We start from the raw sequence: 20,877 nt of genomic DNA on the forward strand, positions 1-20,877 counted from the left end.
GCTCCCAAATCCTTCACAGAAATTCTAGAATCAGATACATTACAGTCAGTCACCTTTATTCCAGGGTTAGAACAAGGCCGTGCACACTGCAGACAGAGGAGCATAGGATAGGGACAATCTCACAGCCGTACGGGGGTGGGAGGGCAGGTTAGTCTTTTTAGATGATTTTGGCCTTACAGAGATACTACTAGACTCTGCTGAAAATGACCCTGTCTCCCTCCTCCCAACTCACCCTCTCTCTTCAGAGAAGGCTCCTATTCCTTCCCTCTCTCTCTCACACACACTCTCACATCACATAAATCCTGACTGGAAGGACAGTTCATGCTCAGTTCCCCCCCTCCCAATTCGACAAGTATCTCTCTGTCCTTGAGGGAGAAGCCAGACAGGGCTGGGTGAACGGGGGAAGGTCCTTTAAGGCAGAACTGTGGAGTACTCCAGGTGGACGTGTTAAGGCAGGTGTCCGCAGCAGTGGCCAGAGGGGACGGCGGGGCCGGGCCAGGCGGGGAGGACAAGCTGCTCTCCGGCCAGTCTGGCTTCTTCCCTCTTCCAACAGCCAGTCCTCCCCTCCCACTTACGTTTTGCTCCCACATCTTACAAGCTCTGAACTTCAACTTTCTCTAGTCTCTTGAGATGGCGTGTGAATTTAGTTTAATTTTCCTTTTGACTGTGTAGCAACTTGACTGGCACTCCCTTGGCCGTGGCGTTCCCCTCCCACCCCCGCCCTGGCCTAGACAATAAGTTAATGCTAGACACCACAAGAAAGGGCAGACATGGCAGTGCGGGTTTAATATACATATATGTAGGTATATATGTACACACAGTTAGCACGGTCAGGGCGGGGGGAGCATCTTGGCACAGGGAGGAGGCTGGGGTCTAGTGATGTGGCTAGGAGGCATTCACGAGCCCAACACGCCAGGATATCAAGGGAGACGGGCTAGCAAAGTCCCCTCCTGGACTGAACTGGGGGGGGCGGGAGGCGGTCAGTGCAAAGGAGAAGGCTCTAATTAGCTTCTTCCTTTCTTTCCTGCTGGGGGTGCTCTAGACCCCAGAGAGGGAAGGTCACCTGCAGTAACCACGCTGGGACCCTGTGGGTGGGGCAGGGCTGGAGCTAAGACCTAAGGAGCTCACTGCTCAGCCTCCCTAGGTTTGGAGTCCGTGTGTGCAACAGTCTGAATAGGAATAAAGGGAGTGGCAGAGGACCCCACTCTGTCTACATCCCCATGTCTGGTGCAGTGGGGCCTGCTCCTAGCATGGGCTCTTGGGGGGGAGGGGACTCTAGGATCTAGCTGGGTGCTCATGAAGTTTGTACTTTGGGACCAGGGAAGGATCCTGTGGTCCTCTCTCATTAGATCCCTGGCTCATACCCATCCTAGGCCCATGGGAGGGGAGCAAAAAGGGACCTGCTGGGGCCCAGGCCCTCCAACCCGAGGAACATCTAGAAAGGATCCCTCAGCCGATCCAGCACGGGGTACAGACGTGGAACTCTGGCTTTTCTTTGCCCCTTCCAGGTGGGGGTTGGGTGACCACCTTCCCTCCCACTGCTTTTCACTAGATGCACCCACCTCGCCCCATGCTTTCCCTCCAGCTCGGCTCCTCAGTGTAGGAAAATACAGGTCCTTTCTGCTCCCACACTTTAGCCATAGAGGAAAGGGCAGTAGGAGGAATGTGCCCATTTCTATTTGCATAGAAATAGCCCCCACCTCCCCCTAAAGTGGGGAAACGAAGCCCCCCCCCCCAGCCTGACCCCCATCCCCTCACAAGGAGGAGGAACTAGATGAGCTAGACATATAGACAGACAGCCAGAGCGTGCGCACACGCACACACACGCGCACAGTAAGGGGGTTAGGACCAGGTTAGTAAGTGGGTAGACTGGGGGGGTTGCCCTTGCCCCTCCCCTGGAGGCTGGGGGAAGGGAGTGGTCCACTGAAGGTCCAACCTTCCTCCTCTCCTCCCCCTCGCTCAGGCTTTCTTCGGTGGCGGAGCCAATTTGATGATCTCTTCCTCAGAGGGCTGCCGGATAATGTCTGGGGGGCAAAAAGGGAGGTGTCCAGGGACGGAAGGCGTGGGAGACAGGCCCACCACATCCGCTTCCATTTGCCCCAAACCCAAGCACTCCAAGGATCACCCACGGGAGGGGGCAGAGGTGCGTGTTAGAGACACGGGCTCCTACCTTTGTACTTCTTGGCACTGGGGATACGGGTTAGCTTGGTGTCCAGCTCATCCTCCTCCGAGATCTTCAGAACACGGGTTCTGTAGTCCACCACCATGGTGAGTAGGTCAGGGCGGCGGGAGATCTCAAAGATGTGCTCGATGTAGGAGAGGTTGTCTGGAGGAAGGCAGGAAACAGGGTCAGCCAGGCTGTAGAGGCCGGCTTCCCCTGCCCTAGCAGACCGGGCTTCTGGAACCTGGTCATCGGAGGGGGCAGCACAGGAAGAGAAGGAGCTCCTGAGCAGGACCAGAAAGCTAAGACACCAACAATACAGAGGGCTGTTCCCAGGAAGAGCAGGTGGTTGGTCAGTGAAGTTCCCAACTTACGGAGTGAGGAGGAGGGATTCAGGCTAAATAGAAGGTCCCACGTTGTGGGCAGGGGAGAACAGAAAAATGAACTGGCCTTCCTGATACCCTACACCCACCCTGTGCCCCTTCCACTCTTCCTCCAAGTCAGCGTCAGAATTTCCTACTAGCACGTGCGGGACTGGAGGGGTGCAGTCTCTAGACAAGGCACGCGTGTGGCCAGAAGGACGCGCTCCGCGGCTGGGCCAGTTCCAGGAGACCGTGGACGCCCTCAGTCCTTCCTCCGCGGCTCCTCCCCTCGGACTACTGCAGGTGCCTCCTAATGGGACCGTGTCCACCTCAGCCTCCCTCCCTGCTCGCCCCCCAGGGCCCTCCGGCGGCTCACCCGCCTGCTCACACACCGCCCCTCAAGACCCTCCACGGCACAGCCTTAACGTACCTTTCCAGCCACTTCTAAACTTACTCGGCCCCCAGGCAAGCTAAGCGGGCTCCCTTGCTCTGCCGGACACACCGGACGCTCCTGCCTGTGTGACTCTGGTCCTTTGCCAAGCGTGCCCTCCTTTGGACCCTGCCTTTGAAATCCACTTGCCTTTCAGGGCCATCTCAATAGACCAACTCCCCGCCCCAAGCCTGTCCCGGCACAGCGGTCTCTGGCCGTGGATGGGAGAATGTTAGAATGTGTGGTTTTACTTCGATCACTTCTAACTCGTATTTTAGTGTCCTGGGACAGACCGATGCTCTCTCTCGCGTCTCACAGTAACACAGTGGTGCCCGGGCACCGTGCTGGCTGTGAGGACCGCTGCTCTCAGCGTGCTTCCCTTTGCTGAACGCACTGGGCCCGAGAGGCTGGGGCCCCCCCGCCCCCCACCTTTGTCCAGCTTGTTGTGGCTCTCCAGGAAGCTGAACCAAGCACTGCCAGTAGTGATCTCCTCGCTCTTCTCACTGGGGATGTCCTCCTTGCAGGCCGACTTGAGCTGCTCCAGATCTTCAAGGGTGATGTTGTTGGTCAGGTCCTGGAGGAGGGTCCCGTACTCGGCCATGACTGGGGTTGGGAGGAACAAAGGGAGAGGCTGCTGAGCTGGAGGTGCAGGTAGGGTTTACTCACTGGCACCTCCCACCAGCACCTCCACTCTGCCGGGCGGGCGGGCGGGGGGGGGGCGCGGTGAGGCAGGGCAGAGGCCAGCAGGGAGGCTGGGGAGGGCCGGGCCGGAGCGGGCGGGCGGGGGGGGGGGGGGGGGGGGGGGGGAAGGTAGGCCTCAGGGCGGTGGGAGGAGAAAGGAAGAAACGCAGAAGCTAGGGGCCAGGCTACAGCCTAGAGTGACAAGTCACACCTCCTTACCCCCATCTTTTTCTCCTCACCCCCCTCCCCAACAGTAACCCTGGCAACAGCTCCCCTGACTGAGGAGGCGGTTACCATAGCAACCTGCTCCAGACTCTCTCACCCGTTGCCTCCAAGGCCCCCCAGAATCGCCCCACCCACCTGCAACCCCTCCCCCTGTCAGAAAAAAAAGAAAGAAAGAAAGAAAGAAAAACACTCCAAAACAAGCATCAGGCAGAGGCTGCCTGGCTGTGACAGTGAGCGGCTCAGAAGAAGGGGCCGGAGGGGGTTGGAAGGTTGGAGCTCGTGTGTTCTAGCTTCCATTCTTCCCCAGAAGCAAAGGGGACCCTCACTCCCAACTCCCCACCACCTCACTAATGACTCATTTTGGAAAAATGCCTGGGTGCTTGGTCTAATGGTCCCCTGGCCCCTCCGTGTATTCAGGCCTTAGGGCTCCGGTGGGCGGGGAGGGGAGGCAGTGAGCCCCCCCCCACCTCTGCGGAGCCTGGTTTCTCCCTTGATTGCCGCCGGGCCTCCACGCAGCCCCCTCTCCTAGCCTTTGTGCTGCGCCCACAGCCCCCGCGCCCAAGAATACCAAGCGGCCAGCTCTGGCCCCCTGCCCAGTTCCCAGGCTGGCTGGGTGGCAGGGGAAGGGGTTTAGATGCAGCTCTGGGAGAGTGGCAGGAGAGGGGCTGCCGCTCCTGCTTGCGTCACCGTCACCGTCTGGCTGGCACTACCTTCAGGACGGCCTCTCACGGGGGGCTGGGTAAGGCTGGGCCTCACAGGCCTTCAGCCCGTCCCTCTCTCCTGGAGATCTTCGGGTGGGAAGGGAGAGAACATTCAAGGCCCTCCTTGCACTCACTAGGTAGAAAGTGTGTCTAAGGAAGAAGGAAGGTCAAACCTTAGAATGAACTTTCTGGATGAGATAAAATGTAAAGCTCTAGTAGTAAGTTTAAAAGGGGCTCCCCCCCGCACAATGAAGAAATATTTTTTTTATAATCAGAAAAGTAAAGCATTTTAAAAAGTACATTATATCATAAACTGTGGCTAGACCAAGGGCCGGGGCAAGGAGCTAGATGACCTTGTACTTGGCTGAGACTGCCCACAAATCACCCCAACAGTGGGCTGGGAATGCAGCAGAGAGCAGGGGGCATCTGGTCTAGATGCAGAGAAACTGAGGCAGAGAGGCATGGCATCGTAAGGGAGGCATGGACCCAGAAGTCCCCATTCCCAGCCCCCTATTTGGGCCAGAACAAACAAGCCTCCCTTGGTGGCAAGCACCGTGACACACACAATGGGCCAGGCAGCAGGGCCAGCAGGACCCCCACAAGAAGCAGGCACTCCCAGGCACGCTCACTTGCACACCCAGGTGCAAGCAGACAGAAGGGCCCAGCGGTGGCCCTGCCAGCCTCGGCCAGGAACAATGCTCTCGGACTGTCAGCACCGGGAACCGTCAATGCCTTGAAATCTAGGTCACGGCAGCAGGCTCTAGAGCCCAGCCCCCACCCCACTGATAATCCCGGGGCAGGAAAGGGGGAGTGACGGGGAGGGGGTCCAGGCAGGAGGAATTAATGGGGGGGTGGGGAGAGCTTAAAAGGAAGGGGTAGCAGGGTGCCCCCAAGAAGACCCTGCCCCCGGGAGGAGACCTGGGACCAAGCCCTCAGCTGGAAAATGGGACAGCATTTAGAGTCATCCTGTCCTGTTTTCACGTGGAAGAAGAGATTGTAACTAGATCCTGGGGAAGGAAAGTGTGTGTGTATGTGTATCTCCTGGAAGGAGTTAAGGTTTAGGGCTCTGAATCTAAAACACAGACTTGGGGGGGTGGGGGGATTAATCTGTGTGAGTGAGCCACCCACAAAGGCTGGGGGGCGGTGGGTAGGAGCTTTCTGAGAGCATGAGGCCCACGCAAGGAGGCCCCCAAGAGGACCGGGGGTGGGAATGTCGCCAGCGCTGGGCGCGTGGATGCTGCGTCCTGGGTGTGGGCACAGGTACGGGGAAGAGGCAGTGGTGGGCATCTGTGCGGGCGTGTGCATGTTCTGGGCATGGATGTGTACGTGCCAGCACTGGACGTGTGGTGGTGCGAGTACGTGCTCCGTGTGTGTGTGTGTGTGTGTGTGTGTGTGTGAAGCAGTGAAAGCATGTGGAAGGTCTGTAATCACAGGCTCACATCCAGAGAAAAGGGGAAGGGTGAGGAGACCCTGCAGAACGGAGGGAGGGCTGGGGCTGGGAAAGGGAAGGAGGCTGCAAATGAGATCCTGGGGGGAGGGCCCGGGACTCTGCGGTTACCATGGCAACCTCAGTTCTGGGTGCCACCCCCCCCACCGGTCAGGACAATGACACCACTGGATGGGAGGGGTGTGGGGAGCGAGTGAGTAAGAAGGGACAGAAGCGGTGGAGTAGGGCCCCCTGAGGAAGCGGGGGCAAGGCAGCCTGGCTGCTCCCTCCCTGGAGGGATCCCGCCCCCCAGGCCTGGGTGTGGCTGCAGGGGCAAGGCCAGTCCCTTGGGGCATTTTGGGGGTACAAGGAAGTGGAATCTCCTTACGCGGTGGCTCTTGAGTCTCACCGATCAATCATCGTCCCTGGGGTGGTGTGGTTATGGTGGAGCTTGGCTCCTTCACCCTCCCTGTCCCTTTCCTCCCGGAGATTCAGAATTCCTTCGGGCCCATGAAGAAGTCTCCTCCCCTCGTAGCCCAGAAAAGTCTTCCTGATCTCTGGAGCGGTGCGAGGCTGCCCAGGGAACACACCAGGCAGCCTGGGCGGAGGCCATTCTTGGGACAGGATACCAGGGCAGGAACCGGGACCGGAGCTGAGGCTGCCAGGAAGTCAGTCCCCTTCCCTCCCGGATCATTCTGTGCTCTGCTCACTGCTTCCTCACACCTTCCTTCCTTCCTTCCTTCCTAGCTGGCCCCAGGTGGGGCCCTGACAAAGGTGGAACCAGCTGAGGATGCTGGGGAAGAGGGGCAGGTCAGGATCTCACAGGCTGGTCTTTGGGGGTAGGAGCTGGGAGCAAGACAGGTGGGTGGTCCATGGGCACTGGGGGAGGAAGGAGCAGGCCCCGGGGCCCTCCGAGAGGCCTAGCCCGAACGGGACAACCACCTGTGCAGGAGGAGGGAGCACCACAGACCTGCTGTGCGTCCTGACCATCCCCTCTCCCCTGAGGATTAGGAGCCACTGCCCCTCCACGCACCCCTCCCCTCTGCTTGCGGCTACCTGCGGCTGAGGGGAGGCCCAGCCCACGGCAGGTGCGCGCACCTGGAAGCCCCAGCACGGGCAGGAGGGGTCATGCTGCCTGGGTTCCGGGGTGGGGCGGTGATCAAGGAGAGGCAGAGGAGTGGGTGGGGAGAACACATGGTGCCCATTTTAAATTCTACCTGGGCCCCAAGTTCAAGCAGTCCTCTAGTTTGTCCCTAATTATTCCCTTAATATCACACTCAGCTGACTTCTTCTCTCAGCTTCCATTCAGCTTTGGGTGGGGGGCAGGGAGTGTCTTTATTCTGTAACAAAGGAAGGAGGCTCTAAGACTCAGCCAGCCTGGTGATGAGGGGAGGCAGGATACCTGGGCCTCAAAATGTTCAGCTCAGTCCAAGAAGCAGGATGGGTTGGCCCTGGGCACAGAGACGGTGCTGAGCCTTCAGCACTTAGTCTAAGAGGAGAAAGATGGACCCAAGGTGGGGGCGTCGGGAGATCCTGGCACTGGGTCAGGCAGGGCAGAGAGGGAGGGCTGCCTGCTGGCGAGTGGGCTCACCACTCAGCTGGTGGGGCCTCTCCTCCTCCTGTTTGTTTCCTTCCCATCTCTCCCCCTCATCCACCCCCTCCCTCCAGTCTCTCTCTTCCTCTCTTCCTCCTTTTCCGTCGGTGGGCTTTCATCCTATCTCACTTGGTGGCAGCCCAGAATGCCAACGGCTTCTGGGGCCTGTGATTCAGTGTCCCCATGTGAACACCGAGGGCCACTGTGAGATTAGGAAGGAGTGAGCTTCCCTGCTGTAAAGGGATCATCACTTTGGTGGGGAGGGGCCTGAGTTGGTTGGTGGGCGTGAGGGTCTGTATGAAGGTATGGCCTGGCAGGACGGGACTCTGTGGCCCTCTTCATGCATGACGCTACGTGCACGCAGGACGGGCACAGGTGTCAGGAAAGTGAGCAAGTAGGCAACCGGGGCATCGGGCAGCCTAGGGCATCTCTGGCAATTTCCCCAATGGAGTGCTTAGCCACAAAGGGAAGAGCAATTAAAGCTAATCGCTCTGACAGCCTGGGGGCCAGACTCATCGAGAAACAAAACCCACGGATTCAGCATGTTTCCCGAACTCCCCGCGGTCTCACCCCATCGTGCTTTCACCCCCGCCGGCCGCTCTCCGAGCCAGTGCAGCCCAGCCCCCAGCCCTCTTCCCACTCCTCTGACCATCTCCGTGTCGCTTCCTCCCCTCCCGTTCCCGACTCTGTCCCTGTCCCTCGCACACATTCCCCTCATTCTCTCTCTCTCCGACTTGGGCTCCATCCTTGGCTGACTCATACTCATTCTTTTTCTCCCTCTCCTTTTCTACCACCCCCTCCTCCGTCCCTTGGCCACTCTGGGCCGCAGAAACCAGCCACTCCCAGCACCCGAGGCTCTCAGCGGACCCAGCCAGAGAGGCCCCCAGCAGCCCTGACCCTCCCCACTCCGCCAGCTTCAGAGCAGCGGGCAGGTTCCGTCACTCCGGGTCCTGTCTCCCCGTCCTGGAGTGAGAGCAGGATTCCCTCGTCTCTCCTGTTTGAGAGACGGGCAGCCAGAAGTCCGGGGCTGGGAGAATCTGCCCAGACAGTCAGGGTGGCGGCGGGGACAGGGCCGCCGCTCAGCTGTCCTGCGGACAGATGTGCCTCCAGGAGGCACATGGAGGCAGTGGGGGGAGGGGGATGTGTAGTGCGGGGACGGTTGTGATTTGCTGTGTGCGAAGCGATGTGTGTAAGAGTCACATGGGTGTGTGTCACCGTGTGTGCTGGCGTGTCTCTTGTAGGTGTGTGTGTCCCTGTCAGTTCCGACATGGAGTGTATGCAATTAATCGGGGCTTTTACGTCGGCTCCTTCTCTCCACGCCCAGCTCCCGGCCACCCCCCGCCCCGGCCCCCGGCCCGCGCCCGCCGATCCCCGCCCTGGCCCGCGGGCCGCGGCGGGGCGGGGGAGGGGAGGGGAGCCTGGCCGAGCCGGCCGCGCGGGAAGCGGGCTCCCGCCGAGACCCCGGGCCGGGCCACACGCACCCCGGCCGGCGGACGCCCCCTCCGGCCCCGGCTCGCCGCCCCGCCGCGGCCCGGCCCCGAGCCTGCCCGCCCCCCACCCCCCGGCACGCCTCTCACCGCCTCGGGCTGAGCGCTCAGGGTGCGGCTCTCCGGCGTCCCGGTTCCTGGGGCAGCGTCCGGAGCCTCCTCCTCGGCTCCCGCCGCTCCTGCCGCCGCCGCCGCCGCTTCCGCCCGCCGAGCCCGAGCCCGAGCCCCGCGCGCGCCCCGCCCGGCCGGCCGGTGACGTCAGCGCCGGGGGCGGGGCGGGGGGCGGGGGTTCTGGAAGGCTCGCGGGTGGGCTGCCGAGGGCCGCTGCCGGAGTCTCCCCCCGCCACCCCCGGGCTGCGGGACCCCGCTCCTGTGCTGGCCACCTTTCGGTGACCACCGCAGCTGGGACCCTGGGGAGCACCGGGGAGTGAGGGTTTAGGCCTTTGGAGGGCCTTGGGCCTCTGATCCTCTTAGCTGGCTGACTTGTGTTGGGAAAAACCTCTTTCCTCCCCTTCTGGGTCAGGGGACCGGTAGCGAAGGGCCGGAGGACCGCTCGGACTCATCCCCACTGGAGGGCGGGGTGGACGTAGGGATGCCGGCGGGAAGCCACGTGGGGCCTCCTTGCCTTGACCTGGAGCCCGGATCCGCTCTCCTCTCTCTCCCCGGGGTGATGGCCCGTTGGGTTCCTCTCACCTCTCCCAAATATACCGCCCTCCTGCCTTCCCCCCACCATGATGTAATTTTATTTTCTGGGGAGGAAGAGAGCAGAAGTGAGCTCAGCATGCAAATATAGACGTCTTGCAAAGCCGCACTTAGCTGTCTCCTCGCTCTGCCTCTCTGCCCAGGCCTGGCATGGCAGCTCTCACTTCCTCTCCACCCCAGGGACTTTCCTCTCCCAGATTCTCAGCCAGACTGAAAGAGGGAAGGAAGAAGTGGGGAAGCGTCTGTCTGCACCCCGGCTCCCGCCTGAGGGCCCTTGCCTCCCCTGTGGCAGAGTCGGGCCCTGGGAAGAGGTCCGAGCCGCATCCGGTGGCACGCCAGGAAGGCCCTGGCCTCCCCTCAGTGCTGGCCGGGCAGACTCCCCGTCACGAAGCCTCAGGTGAGCCCCTGCTTTCTTGGTCTACACTGCGCTCAAAGAGGCTCAGACTCCTGCCGCTTCCCCTTCTCTTCAGCAACCTCTCCTGTGACCCGCTCTGAGAGCAAGACCACCTCATCCTCTGCCGTGTGTCTGTCTCGTTTGCTCTGTGTCGTGGGACCAAAAGCCATGTCACCGGCCCATCTGCGAGACTCAGAGAAACGGAATGACTTCTGTACGGTGACAGGCTCCTGTCTTCCCGCCGCGGGTGCAGGGGCTTCACGCGGCTCCGCCCCTTTCTCGGGCAGGTCGAAGCCTCTGACTCTCAGGGGCCCTGCGGCTGAGATGGGGATGCTGATGCCCACCCGACAGGGTTCTCCGGAGACTTGGAAATCCTAAGTGTCTAAGGACCGGCTTGGGTGGGCGCTGGAAACGTAGGGGCGACTGTTTAGTCTGGGGCCTTCCGCTGACCCATGCTAGACTGTCAGCCCCGCCCACCCCCACCCCCACCCCCGTTAGCACTGTGTGAGCCCAGGGCCCACCCCACCTATCAGACCAAGTATGGTCCACGCTCTTCTGCCTCCTCCAGGAGCACTTCCTTGGTTTGTCTCTGGAGGGTGACGTGTGTCACCTCAGGCCTCCTTCTGCACCTAGCAGTCCCCTTCTCTCTCAGCAGCACCTTCATACCTGACCCATGACAACCGTCCCCTCTGAGTTCCCGGTGCGGTCAGTTCCTTGGCTTCCCCACACGACGACGTCCAACACCCTGGCCCGAACACCGGCCTGGGCTGTGCTGGGGAGAGTGCAGGCCCTTCCTGCCAGGAACCTGGGCAGCCCAGGTCCGGGCTCAGGGTGGGGGCGCTGGTATACAAAACTCTGTGTCTTCTCTCCATCCCAAGGCCACCGCTCAGGCTGTCCCAACTTCTGATGGGCTCTGACAGTGAGAGTCGCCCCTCCCCCCCCATACACCTGCTGTCTCCATCCTCCCCGCCCTCTGCCCGTCCCGCTCATCACTGCCCTTCCTCCCAGCTCCAGGATTAAATTCAAACTCCTCTACACCCTGTGATGCCCCTCCATCCTCATGGCCGCCTCTTGAGGGTCTCTTCTTGTCCCTCTCCTCTCTTCAGCACCCCCAATATGACACCCACATTCCACCTGTGCTTTCGAGGCTCTCCACTGACTGAAACATCCCTCCCCGTCTCCTGTGGCCCGTCAGACCCCGTTCTTCACTGAAGGCCTAGGAAGTGCTCGCTTCTTGAAGCCACCAGAGCTCACGTGGCCTCTCTCTCCTGACCCTTTCTGTTCGTTTGTTCCTTCTGTTAACAGACATTTGTTAGGGGCCACGTTTTGCGCGCCAGGCCCTGGGGGCACAGAGGAGGAGCCCGGGCTCCTGCCTTCAAGGGGCCTGCAGTCCCTTGGGGAAGATGGACGTGTAGCCACAGGTGGGGGTAGCCGGGAAGTACTGGATTGGAGGCGGGGGGGGGGGTGCAGCGTGACCCCAGAGGAGGGAACCGCCGCGGGCCACCTCCGGGAAGGCCTCACCAAGAAAGTGATATTTGGGTTCAGTTGATGGTTCAAAGAACAGTGGCAGGGAGGGTGCTATCAAGCAGCACATAATCACTTAATTACGTATTGCTTTGTGTTCGGCTTCAATTGTTTAGTTGCTTGTCTTGACTTCCCAGTGAGGCTAATCAGCACTCCCGGTTCTCCCAGAACCTACCAGTGGGGCCCGACAAACAGCACGTGTGCGGGGAGAGCTTATGGACTGGCAGCAGATAAATAGTTCACTCTTCTCTGGGGTAACTGCCTGGAGGGAGCCCCCCCATCACGGCGCCCTAACAAGGCCCCCCCCAGCCCCCATCCTCGGGCCGCCTCCCCCGCTGCCGTGGGGGGTGAGACCTCGGCAGCAGACACTTGCTCATGCTGCCCCAGATCCTTTATTGAGGCCTCTCGATATTTGACCCAAATACATTAACAAGAGATTACCGAGAGAGAGAGAGAGAGAGAGAGAGAGAGAGAGAGAGTGCCCCAGACACAGGGCCCACCCTTCCTCCTGGCCAGGGATCGGGGCCGCCAGAAGGATGTAGGATTTGAGAGTGTGGGGAATTGTGTGTGCAGGTGGAGGGAACAGAGGAGAAAAGAACCACGGGCAGTGGAGGAAACAAATCGTAGGAACAGGGCCGCCGAGGGACAGGACACAGCCGGCTGAGGCGGCTGGGCTGGCGTGTGGGGACGAGTGGGTCTCAGCACTCATCATATGGCCTCCCTATGGTGGAGGATGACCCAGTGTCCCCGGAGGAGCCCAGAGAGGGACGGGGGACGGGAGGGAGCACGTGGAGAGCGGGCGGGCTGGGAGGCGGCAGCCACAGTGACTAGTCATCGTCCTCGTCCTCTTCCTCATCATCGTCCTCTGTGTTGATCTCGCCCTCCAGCACATCCTCCAGCCAGTCCTCCAGCTCCTCTGCGGAAGGCAGGTCCTCCTCATCGTCCATCTCCATCCACACACTGTCCGCCTGGGGTGAAGCACACACGGGGACCAGAGCTTAGCCCGACTCAGGTCTTCAGACCTGTCCTCCCACTCGCGGGGCTCCCTCTGTCCTTCCCTCTGTCCTCCTTCCCTTCCCTTCACCTGTCATGGGCCAGGGACGCTGTCCAGGGGAGGGTCTAGGTGGGAGCCGTGACGGGGGAACAGGGATGGCTGGGTTGGCCTTTGATGGGAAACCGCCGGTGGCCAGAGAGTCAAGCCAGCCGCCCTTCAGCTTCTCGTAACCTGCTTTTCCAGCACTGACCGCAGAAGCCTCTAGTCTTGCAAGCATAAAAAACGACTTGCCTCTTCCAGAACCTGATACTCATTTTCCTACTTTTGACCTTCCGCACTAACTTTACCAGCGGTCTGGAAACGACTCGTCATCAACTGCGCGCGTCCCGACTCCTCCAGGCCGTGCGGTCCCCACTTTCAGTGCCACTCCCTTGAAACCCTTCTCTCTGATTCTCTTCGGCAGAAGTTGCTTTGATTTCTGTGGCTTCCTAGCATTTTATGGGTCTCTTTATGATCGAGTTTATAAGATCTGGCCGTGTCGTTAACAGAATACCTGCGTCCCCAGCCGCACTGAGAACGGTATGAACGCAAAGACTGTGGCTTATTCCCTTCACCGCCACAGACGTGGCCGAAGCACCTGCCGTGTGTGAGTGCAATTTCTGCCCTCAAAGAGCTGAGTCTGCCAGAGAGGCAAGCACGACGCAGAGCTAGCCAAGCTGAAGTCCCGTTCGCAACGCCAAATGGGCTCTGGGGGCGCCGAGGAGGGGGCCTGACTCCACATGGGAGATCTGGAGAGGATGCGGACCGGGCCTTGAGGGATGAGGAGCCAGCTGCGGTGTGTGTGCTCCGGGCCGAGCCTCTCCCTCTGCCCAGCCCTGAGACTGGGCGCGTCTGACCCTGGGGTGGGGGGCGGGGGGGCGGGCCGCCGAGCAGGGAGAGCTGGTGGGGCTGGGAAGCAGAGCTGGGGCCAGCGGGGCGTGCGGGAAGGAAACTCACATCGGTAACGTTGACCACTCCTATTTGCGGGGCTGTCAGGTCGATGTCAAACGTCTTCTCCCAGTATGGCACCAGCTGCAGAGAGACCACGCACGGTAACGTAACAGCGTCTAGGAACGCGTGCGTCCAGGAGGGGGAGTGGAGAGGGTCAGCCCAGGGGCAGAGGAAGGTCACTGTGAACCCACGATGGGGGCCTGAAGGGAAGGGGTAGAGGTAAGCAGTTGCAGGTAAAAATTCCAAAAGGAAAGTATTGGGAGGGTCAGCTGAAGACACTCGCCCTTCTTTCCCAGGAAAACTGGGCAGGAACCCGTGTTCTGATCCTAGCTCCGCTACTGCGCGACCTGTGACTTTGGGCAGGTCACTTCTCAGTGACCCTCAGCTTCTGCACCTGTAAACTAAGGTGGTCATCCCTGGTCATTGTCAGTGTTCCTCACGTATCTCCTCATTCCGTTGCTCTTTCAACAACGAGTGTGAGGTGCTGGGGATCCGGCTGGGAACGAAGCTGTCCCCTGAGGCATGGACTCTCCGTGCTCTCAGTCTGTGATTGCGTAGACCCACCTGCAGGGCTCATGTGCCCACCTGCCCACCCCCCCCACTCTGTTTTTTGTAGACGGAGTCAGCCCTGGGAACACGAACTCCCTGCCGCGTCTCTGCTCTGGGCATTGTGTGTGTTGCGTTCCATGCGATTTACTTCCCATCCTGTGCCCCCTTCTCAGGGTGCCCTCCGTGCCCACGGGGCCCTTGAACACCAGACGTAACCTCCCAAGGTCCTCGGGCCGGGAGTTGGGGCAGGAACTCTGAAAGAAGCTCCTCTCAGAAAGGGCCACCGCGTCAGGCCCTGCCTTTGGAGAGCCCTGCCTCTCACCAGGGGGAAGTCGTCAGGGTCGATCCAGATGATACTGAGATCAGGGTTTTCCGTGTTATCTTGGGCCACGGCCTTGAGCGTCTCCAAGAACTCGAAGCCATCTTGGAGGGAACACGAGTAAGAAGTGTCAGGTGGGACGGGGAAGAAAGGGACGCAGCCGCAGCAGGAGTCCTGGGCGCTCCCCACCTCCCGCCGTTGCTGGTGTCTCAGCCCTGGGTCACTGCACTCCCAGGAACGCCTCCCACTGAAGCCTGCACTCTCACAAGCACCCCTGTCTCCCCGTCACCGGCACCCCCCACCCAAACCTGCATCCCTCCCTCACCAGGGTCAGCTTCCTCCGCGAAGGCCACGATGTGAATTCCGTCCATGTCGTCCTCCTGTTGGGGGCAGCGGGGCTTAGCTGTGCTTCCTGAAGTTAGGGAGCCACACACACCCTACATCTTCCCGGAATTTCGTGGAACTCCAGCTTCCGGATCAGGTACGTTCTTGTGGCGGCAGCCCTTTCCCAGGTGACACGGATGGCTCGGTTTCCCCTCCAGGGACCCCGCACCTCCTCTAGCAAACTCTGTAGCCCCAGATCTCCCTCCCTGTCATCTGTGTCCGTGTCTGTGTGTCTCCTAATTCCTGGCACGTTCTTCAGAGCTACAGCCTCCAAACTTGGCTGGTGCATGGTCTTTCCTACGAGCCAGGCACGGAGCGCAGCAGGGCGGGAAGTTTCCAGGACTTGTGTCTCAGCCACCCACGCCCCGCCCCGGGGACCCGGCCCTGTCCGGGGGTGGGGGGACACTCACCCACGTCTCATACATACTCTCAGGCTTCAGCTTCCTCAGGGTGGACCTAGAAGAGACAGTCAGGACTCAGCGGGCGAGAAGGATGCACCCCCAGAGAGCTCTGGGTCAAGCCTAGGGCACAGACAGCTTGTAGGCCAGAGAAAAGCCATCTGGCAAAGTCTAAGCTCTGGGCTCCAGGCCCAGGTCACCGCCTGGTTAAAGCAGGTGGGAGGGCAGCGGGTGGGCCCGTGGCCCGGAAGAGAGTCTTTGGGAGAAAGGTAGGAACGCGATATCTGGGCATCCCCTCATTCATTCAGTACAGCTGAGTCTGAGAAGTTCTAGGCGCTGGGCGAGGCGCCGTGTGGGGCCATTGTTGAGCGAAGCCGACTGGCCCTCCCCGACAAAGGGGGCCATGATCTAGCGGGAGAGGGCGAGGTTGGTGGCGTCTCCACGGACACCAGGGGACGCTCCCAGCTGTGGAGTGCCACGGAGGAGGAGAATCGTGTGTGAGTGCGGGCAGGGTCTCTCCACCTCTGGCTGGAGAATTCTCGGTTGTGGGGGGCCATCCTGTGTGCCCTGTAGGAGGTTAGCAGCATCCCTGCTTCTCCGCCCGCCCCCCCTCCCGCCAAACACGGGTAGCTCTCTCCTCAACCAAAAATGCCGGTCAGGATCCCGTTCTGACACTTCCTACTGGTGGGACCTCAGTACTTGAGCTTGTTGAGAGGATTAAAAACAGTAATAGAGATGGAAGCACCCGGCAGAACCTGGTCTGTGTGCGAGTGAGCAGTCGTACCCAGAAGGGCCTTCACCTGCCAGCCAGACCAGCTTCCTGGCGGGCTGGGATCCCCCGGCCCCTCTCGAGCATGGGGCGCATGGGCGTTCTGGGCCGAGGAGGCGCCCCCCGGCTCAGGCTTGCCCCCGCTGCCCACCTCCTGTGCTCCTCCACGAAGCTGACAATCTCCTCTTCACTGTTGGGCTTGTCTGGGATGGTCACAGGCTCTTCCATGAAGGCCTCATAGAAATCGATCTCATTCAGCTTCAGGGTCAGCTTCTTTGCCACCTTTGGGGGAGGGGGCAGGGGGAGGGGAGCGGGGATGCGGGTCATGGGGAGAGGCCGTATCACCGCGAGGAGGTCTTAGGAAGGAAGTCAGACAACCTGGGCCCTTGTCACTGCCCCTGTGACAGTGGACAAGTGCCTTGACGTCTCTGGGCTTTGGTTGAACCTGAGAGGGGTGGGTTAAAGGATCTAAAATCTTTGGGGCAAGAGAGAGAGGCCTGAGGTGGGGTGGGGGGTGTCGTGTGAGGCAAGGGACCAGGTCCCCCATCAATTCTGGGAGAGAGGTCTGGAGGGCAGCTGCAGGGAGCTAGGGGGACCCCATATGGCCACAGGGAGGAGAACCTTGCTGTCGAAGGTGGCGAAGAAGGGGATGTAGGGGTGAAACTCCTCTGCCGCATCCTCGAAGGCCTTGTAATCTGAGGGAGTAATGCGGAGTCAGTCTCTGGGAGAGCCAGGGTCTGCCGGGGAGCCATGGCCTCTCTGTCTCTCCCCGAGTCTCCTTTGGCCAGAGGGGTTCCTTCTGAGACCCACCCCCTAGTCCTCTGAGAGCAACAAAACTTTAGTGGAGGAAGTTAGGGTGCTGGGGGTCCCCGTCTGGGAGCCCCAAGTGCAGGGAGGGCAGAGCAGAGAGCGAGTTGACCATGCCAGGGGGTCGGTTGTAGAGATACGGAGACAGTGGGTGGAGTGGGGGTTAGGGAGACGGGTAAAACAGGGTCCAAGGAGGGACAGGGGCATCTGGGGGTTACCCACGCTCTGAATCTTTGCTCTTGAAGTAGCCAATGAGTTTGATCTCATCCTCGATGTTCTCAAATGCCTGCAGTTCGCGTTCGCCTTCAATCAATTCCACAGGGTCCTCTAGGACCTGGAGGAGAGTGTGTTCTCGCCTCACTCGAAGGAGCAGGGGGAGGGATGAGGGCGGCAGGGCTGGGAGGAGGGGCGGGAGGGGCTGTCTGTTGCCTGTGTGCACGTGTGTGTGTGCGCGCGCATGCAAGGCTGGACTTGGTTGGGGATGGGTGTGAAGTCTTAAAGCAAGGCCATTAGGTCCAGGAGAATCCTCACATCCAGTAGAAACTCCACCAGGGTGTCCGCAGAAAGCTCGCCGTCATACTCAATGACTTCATCTCCCTTGAACACGTAGATGCTGTCCTCTTCCGTGAGGCCTAGGGAGCGAGCCGGAGGTGAGCCCGGAGGCCAGGCTGCCCACAGGTCCAGGGCCCATCCCAGTGCCCCTGGACCCCACGCCCTCACCTCTCCTTCGCCCCTACCCCGCCCACCTCCCTTCAGGCCCCTACAGCCCTGGGCGCTGCGCCTGTGGGTCTAGCCCAGGCAGCCCGCCGGGCCCCGGGGCTCTCCAGGAGAAGGCGGGCTCAGCGGGGGTGTCGGGGGGACATAGGGAGACATAGACTCTAGCAAGATGTCTCCCTTTCTCTGCTCGCCATAACGAGAGACAGATCCTCCTTTCCCTGCTCCGAGGACTCCAGCCGCTCACTCCCGGTCCAGCCCTGTAACCTGCTGCTATTACTGGCCAGATGACTTCATTAGTGACCGCCCTCCCCAGCCACATCCGGAGTCCGGTTCAGGCCTGTGGTGCTCCCTGGTGGCTGGTGCCGTAACCCCGGCCCCCCCAGCTCCCCCAGGCTCTGCCCTGCCGGTGTTCCCTGACTGCCCCGTTCCTCCAGCGCCTGGCCCTGGTTTGTACGTAAGTATGAAGAGGGCCACCCCCACCTCTTTCTAGGATTGGAGCCTGGGTCTCTCTGAGGCGTGAAGGAGATGCCGGAACCCCTGCCATACCCGTCCCCAGGTCAGCCTTTTCTCCCCGCTGCCAGATTAGGCCCGGTGGGGCCCCTGGCCTGTAGAAGGGCCACCCTCCAAATCCTGGCCTGGGCCTCCCCCATCCCAGAAGCCCCCACACCTGGGCCTCCCCGGGCCCACACTACTACGCGCCCCTTCCCCACCCCTCCCTTACCTAGTTTCTTGGCTACAGCTGCGTCCTTCTCAGAGTCCACCAGCCCGAAGCCAACACCCTTGTCTTCGAGGACTTGGGCCGCTAACTGGAGGGAGCATAAGGTTAAAATCAGCTCTGGGATTTTTAGTCACCCCGTGCCCATCTCACGCTTCCCGGGGGGGTCATTTGGGATGTGGGGAAGATAAGAGTTGCCCTTGGCACCACGCTAGGCTCCAGGTAGCTCCATTTCCCTGCAAGCCCACCCTTTTGGGCTGTAGTTTGGTTTCAGCCCCTGGACACGTATTACTCGTGCACAACGTGCTTCTGATGTTGCTCTGAAGGCCGGCGCGGGATACTTCCCGGTTCCCGAGGGGTGCTGGGGGGTCTGGCTTCAGAGTGACTGAGGCCCTTTCTGCTTCGGGGCTGAGCCCTGCTCGCCATCGTCATTAAAGGCCATGCTCAGTGTGGGGTGGCATTAGAAGTCCCTGGGGTTCTTCTGAGTGACCCCCACTGGGGAGCATTTTGGAGGGCAGGAGGGTGTGGGTGGGGGGGGGCCTGGTCATGTCACCGAGGAGTGGCAGAAGCCAGAGAGCTGAGGGTAGAGGTCACTGGGGCCACCACTTGTCACCTTCAGAGACAGAGACTCCAGCAGGCACGAGAGGAGACCCAGGTGGGGCTCTCCTCACCGAGGCCAGACTTCCCCTGTGTCCCCCAGCCCTTCCTTTCTCAGGCTGTGGACAGTCACTCCTGCAGGTCCCTGCCCCCTTCAGCCTCCCGGCTGGACTCCGCCCTGGTGCCCTCTGCCGCGGGCTTGCAGCCTCACCCCGCCTAACACACACAGGCGCCCGGATTCTCAGGAGGACGGAGAGGCTGTTGGCAGGTGGATGGACCGAGATGCTGAGCACTCAGGATAAAAATACTCAGTGCATTAATCAGATGGCAGGTTCCAGCAGCCACAGGGGCCCACAGAAACGAGAGCCTCTGGTCCTTCCTGCAGGCAGGCTGGGGCCTCGCTGTCCTTCCGGGCTGGAGAACGGGCTGCACAAGCTTGGGCCGGAACACGAACGCGTCCGGCTAGAGAGCGTGTGGGACCGCATCTCCCAGTCACCCCCAAACACAGGGCCTTTCTCTTGTTGTAAGTCGGCTTGGGGGCGAGGAGAACCTTCCCACAGAGAGAAGCTGGGGAAGGCATTCTGAGGCCTCCTCCAATTGCAAGAATTTTCCAATCAGGGCATCTGGCCTGACCCAATAGGGGCAGATGGAGAATTAGGGAGAGAGGGACTGAGGCTGGAGGCCGCCACGGTGGTCTCTGTTAAACCTTCGGTGGGAGAAACATACCATGCAAATAAGATGTCGGTAGCCTTTAAAATGCATACCCTTTGGTTCAACTTGGGGTGCAGGCCTGCTGTGTGTGGAGAGAGGGGGCATGTTCTGGCCAGGAGAGTAGATGGGGGGCGTCGTGCAGGTCCAGCCCCCTCCTCTGACCGAAGTACAGCCCTTCTCCTTTTTGTGCTCCTCTTCCAAGGACACCTCAGTCCCGGCCATGGAAGAGGGGTCTCCCTGCAGCCCCTCCCTCCTAAACGTGCCTACCCGTGGTGGGACTTTGGGGTCCCAAGTCACCTTCCCGTGGGGCTGAGGCCGCACGCCGCAAGGCCCCGAGTCCCCCTCCAAGTCTGCATGCGGCTGTGGGCTAGGGGTGGCCGGGAGAGGCCGCTGTGCTCTGTGGGCCGGTGGACCCCAGACTCACCTCCAGGATCAGCTCTTCCATCTCAAACTGTCTTTGTGAGGCCTTGTCATCCTCGGGGGGCTCGTGGTAGAGCAGTGCCAGCACCTCATACTTCTTGAACACATGCTTGTAGTTCTTGGCGTTGACATTGACCACACGGTCCACACCGTCATACTGAGGGAATTCCAGCCCGTCCTCCCCCTGCACCCCCAACCTGGGTGTCCCTAGCACCAGCAGGAAGAACAGTGCCGGCCGCAGCCCGGGCCCCGCGCTGGCCCCCATCCTGTCGGCGGTGCGTGCGGTGCAGGGAACGGGGTCAGGCTTGGCTCTCAGGTCCCTGAGGGTAGCTGGGGTCGGGCGGGGCCCTGGGTCCTGAACCCTGAGTGAGGGGCTCACAGGGGGGTGGGGTGGGGAATGGCCCGGAGCAGTGGACAGAGGACACTGCTGGGTCCCGGACAAACTGCCGACAGAGCCAAGAGTGAAAGGGTCAGGAGGAGGGATAGGAGCAGGGGGTGGGGAGGGAACCGGAGCTGTCCCTGAAATTGGCACCGCGGGGCCCCCACCTGGCTCCATCTAAATATGTGTCTGGGGTTGGCAGGAGAGAGGATAACCTTCTGAGGCCAGGACAGCTCCAGAGGGCCGAGACCCTCCCTCCTCCTCCCGCTCGCCCCCTGGCTCCGGGAGCCCCTCCCCCGCCGCCTTCCCCGACGACGGCCAGGGCTCCTCAGCACAGTCCCCACGCTGGCCCGGAAAGCTCATCGCCATATTAAGAAAGGAAAAAGCCTGAGCTAAAAATAAGACCAGATGAGTCGGAGGTAAATGAGCTGGGCTGGGGGA

The 20,877-nt window shown here is 60.9% G+C and overlaps 2 protein-coding genes across 2 annotated transcripts; both read right to left on the bottom strand.

Annotated features, from left to right (window-relative positions):
- Positions 1–39: 39 nt before the first annotated feature.
- On the bottom strand, positions 40–9,316 carry PEA15 (proliferation and apoptosis adaptor protein 15). Its single transcript, XM_036091466.2, has 4 exons — positions 9,158–9,316; positions 3,383–3,556; positions 2,171–2,326; positions 40–2,024 (listed from the first exon to the last, which is right to left on the bottom strand). Exons 2-4 carry the CDS (start codon positions 3,552–3,554, stop codon positions 1,960–1,962), a joined length of 393 nt encoding a protein of 130 aa, XP_035947359.1. The 5' UTR covers positions 3,555–3,556; positions 9,158–9,316; the 3' UTR covers positions 40–1,959.
- A 2,749-nt stretch (positions 9,317–12,065) lies between these two features.
- On the bottom strand, positions 12,066–20,613 carry CASQ1 (calsequestrin 1). Its single transcript, XM_036091457.2, has 11 exons — positions 20,062–20,613; positions 18,336–18,420; positions 17,429–17,529; positions 17,120–17,231; positions 16,712–16,785; positions 16,242–16,372; positions 15,334–15,379; positions 14,865–14,919; positions 14,543–14,643; positions 13,678–13,752; positions 12,066–12,655 (listed from the first exon to the last, which is right to left on the bottom strand). The coding sequence occupies exons 1-11, from the start codon at positions 20,611–20,613 to the stop codon at positions 12,515–12,517; spliced, it is 1,473 nt and encodes a 490-aa protein (XP_035947350.1). The 3' UTR covers positions 12,066–12,514.
- Positions 20,614–20,877: the final 264 nt, after the last annotated feature.

This window comes from Halichoerus grypus, chromosome 7 (genome assembly GCF_964656455.1).
Source record: "Halichoerus grypus chromosome 7, mHalGry1.hap1.1, whole genome shotgun sequence".
Taxonomy (NCBI): domain Eukaryota; kingdom Metazoa; phylum Chordata; class Mammalia; order Carnivora; family Phocidae; genus Halichoerus; species Halichoerus grypus.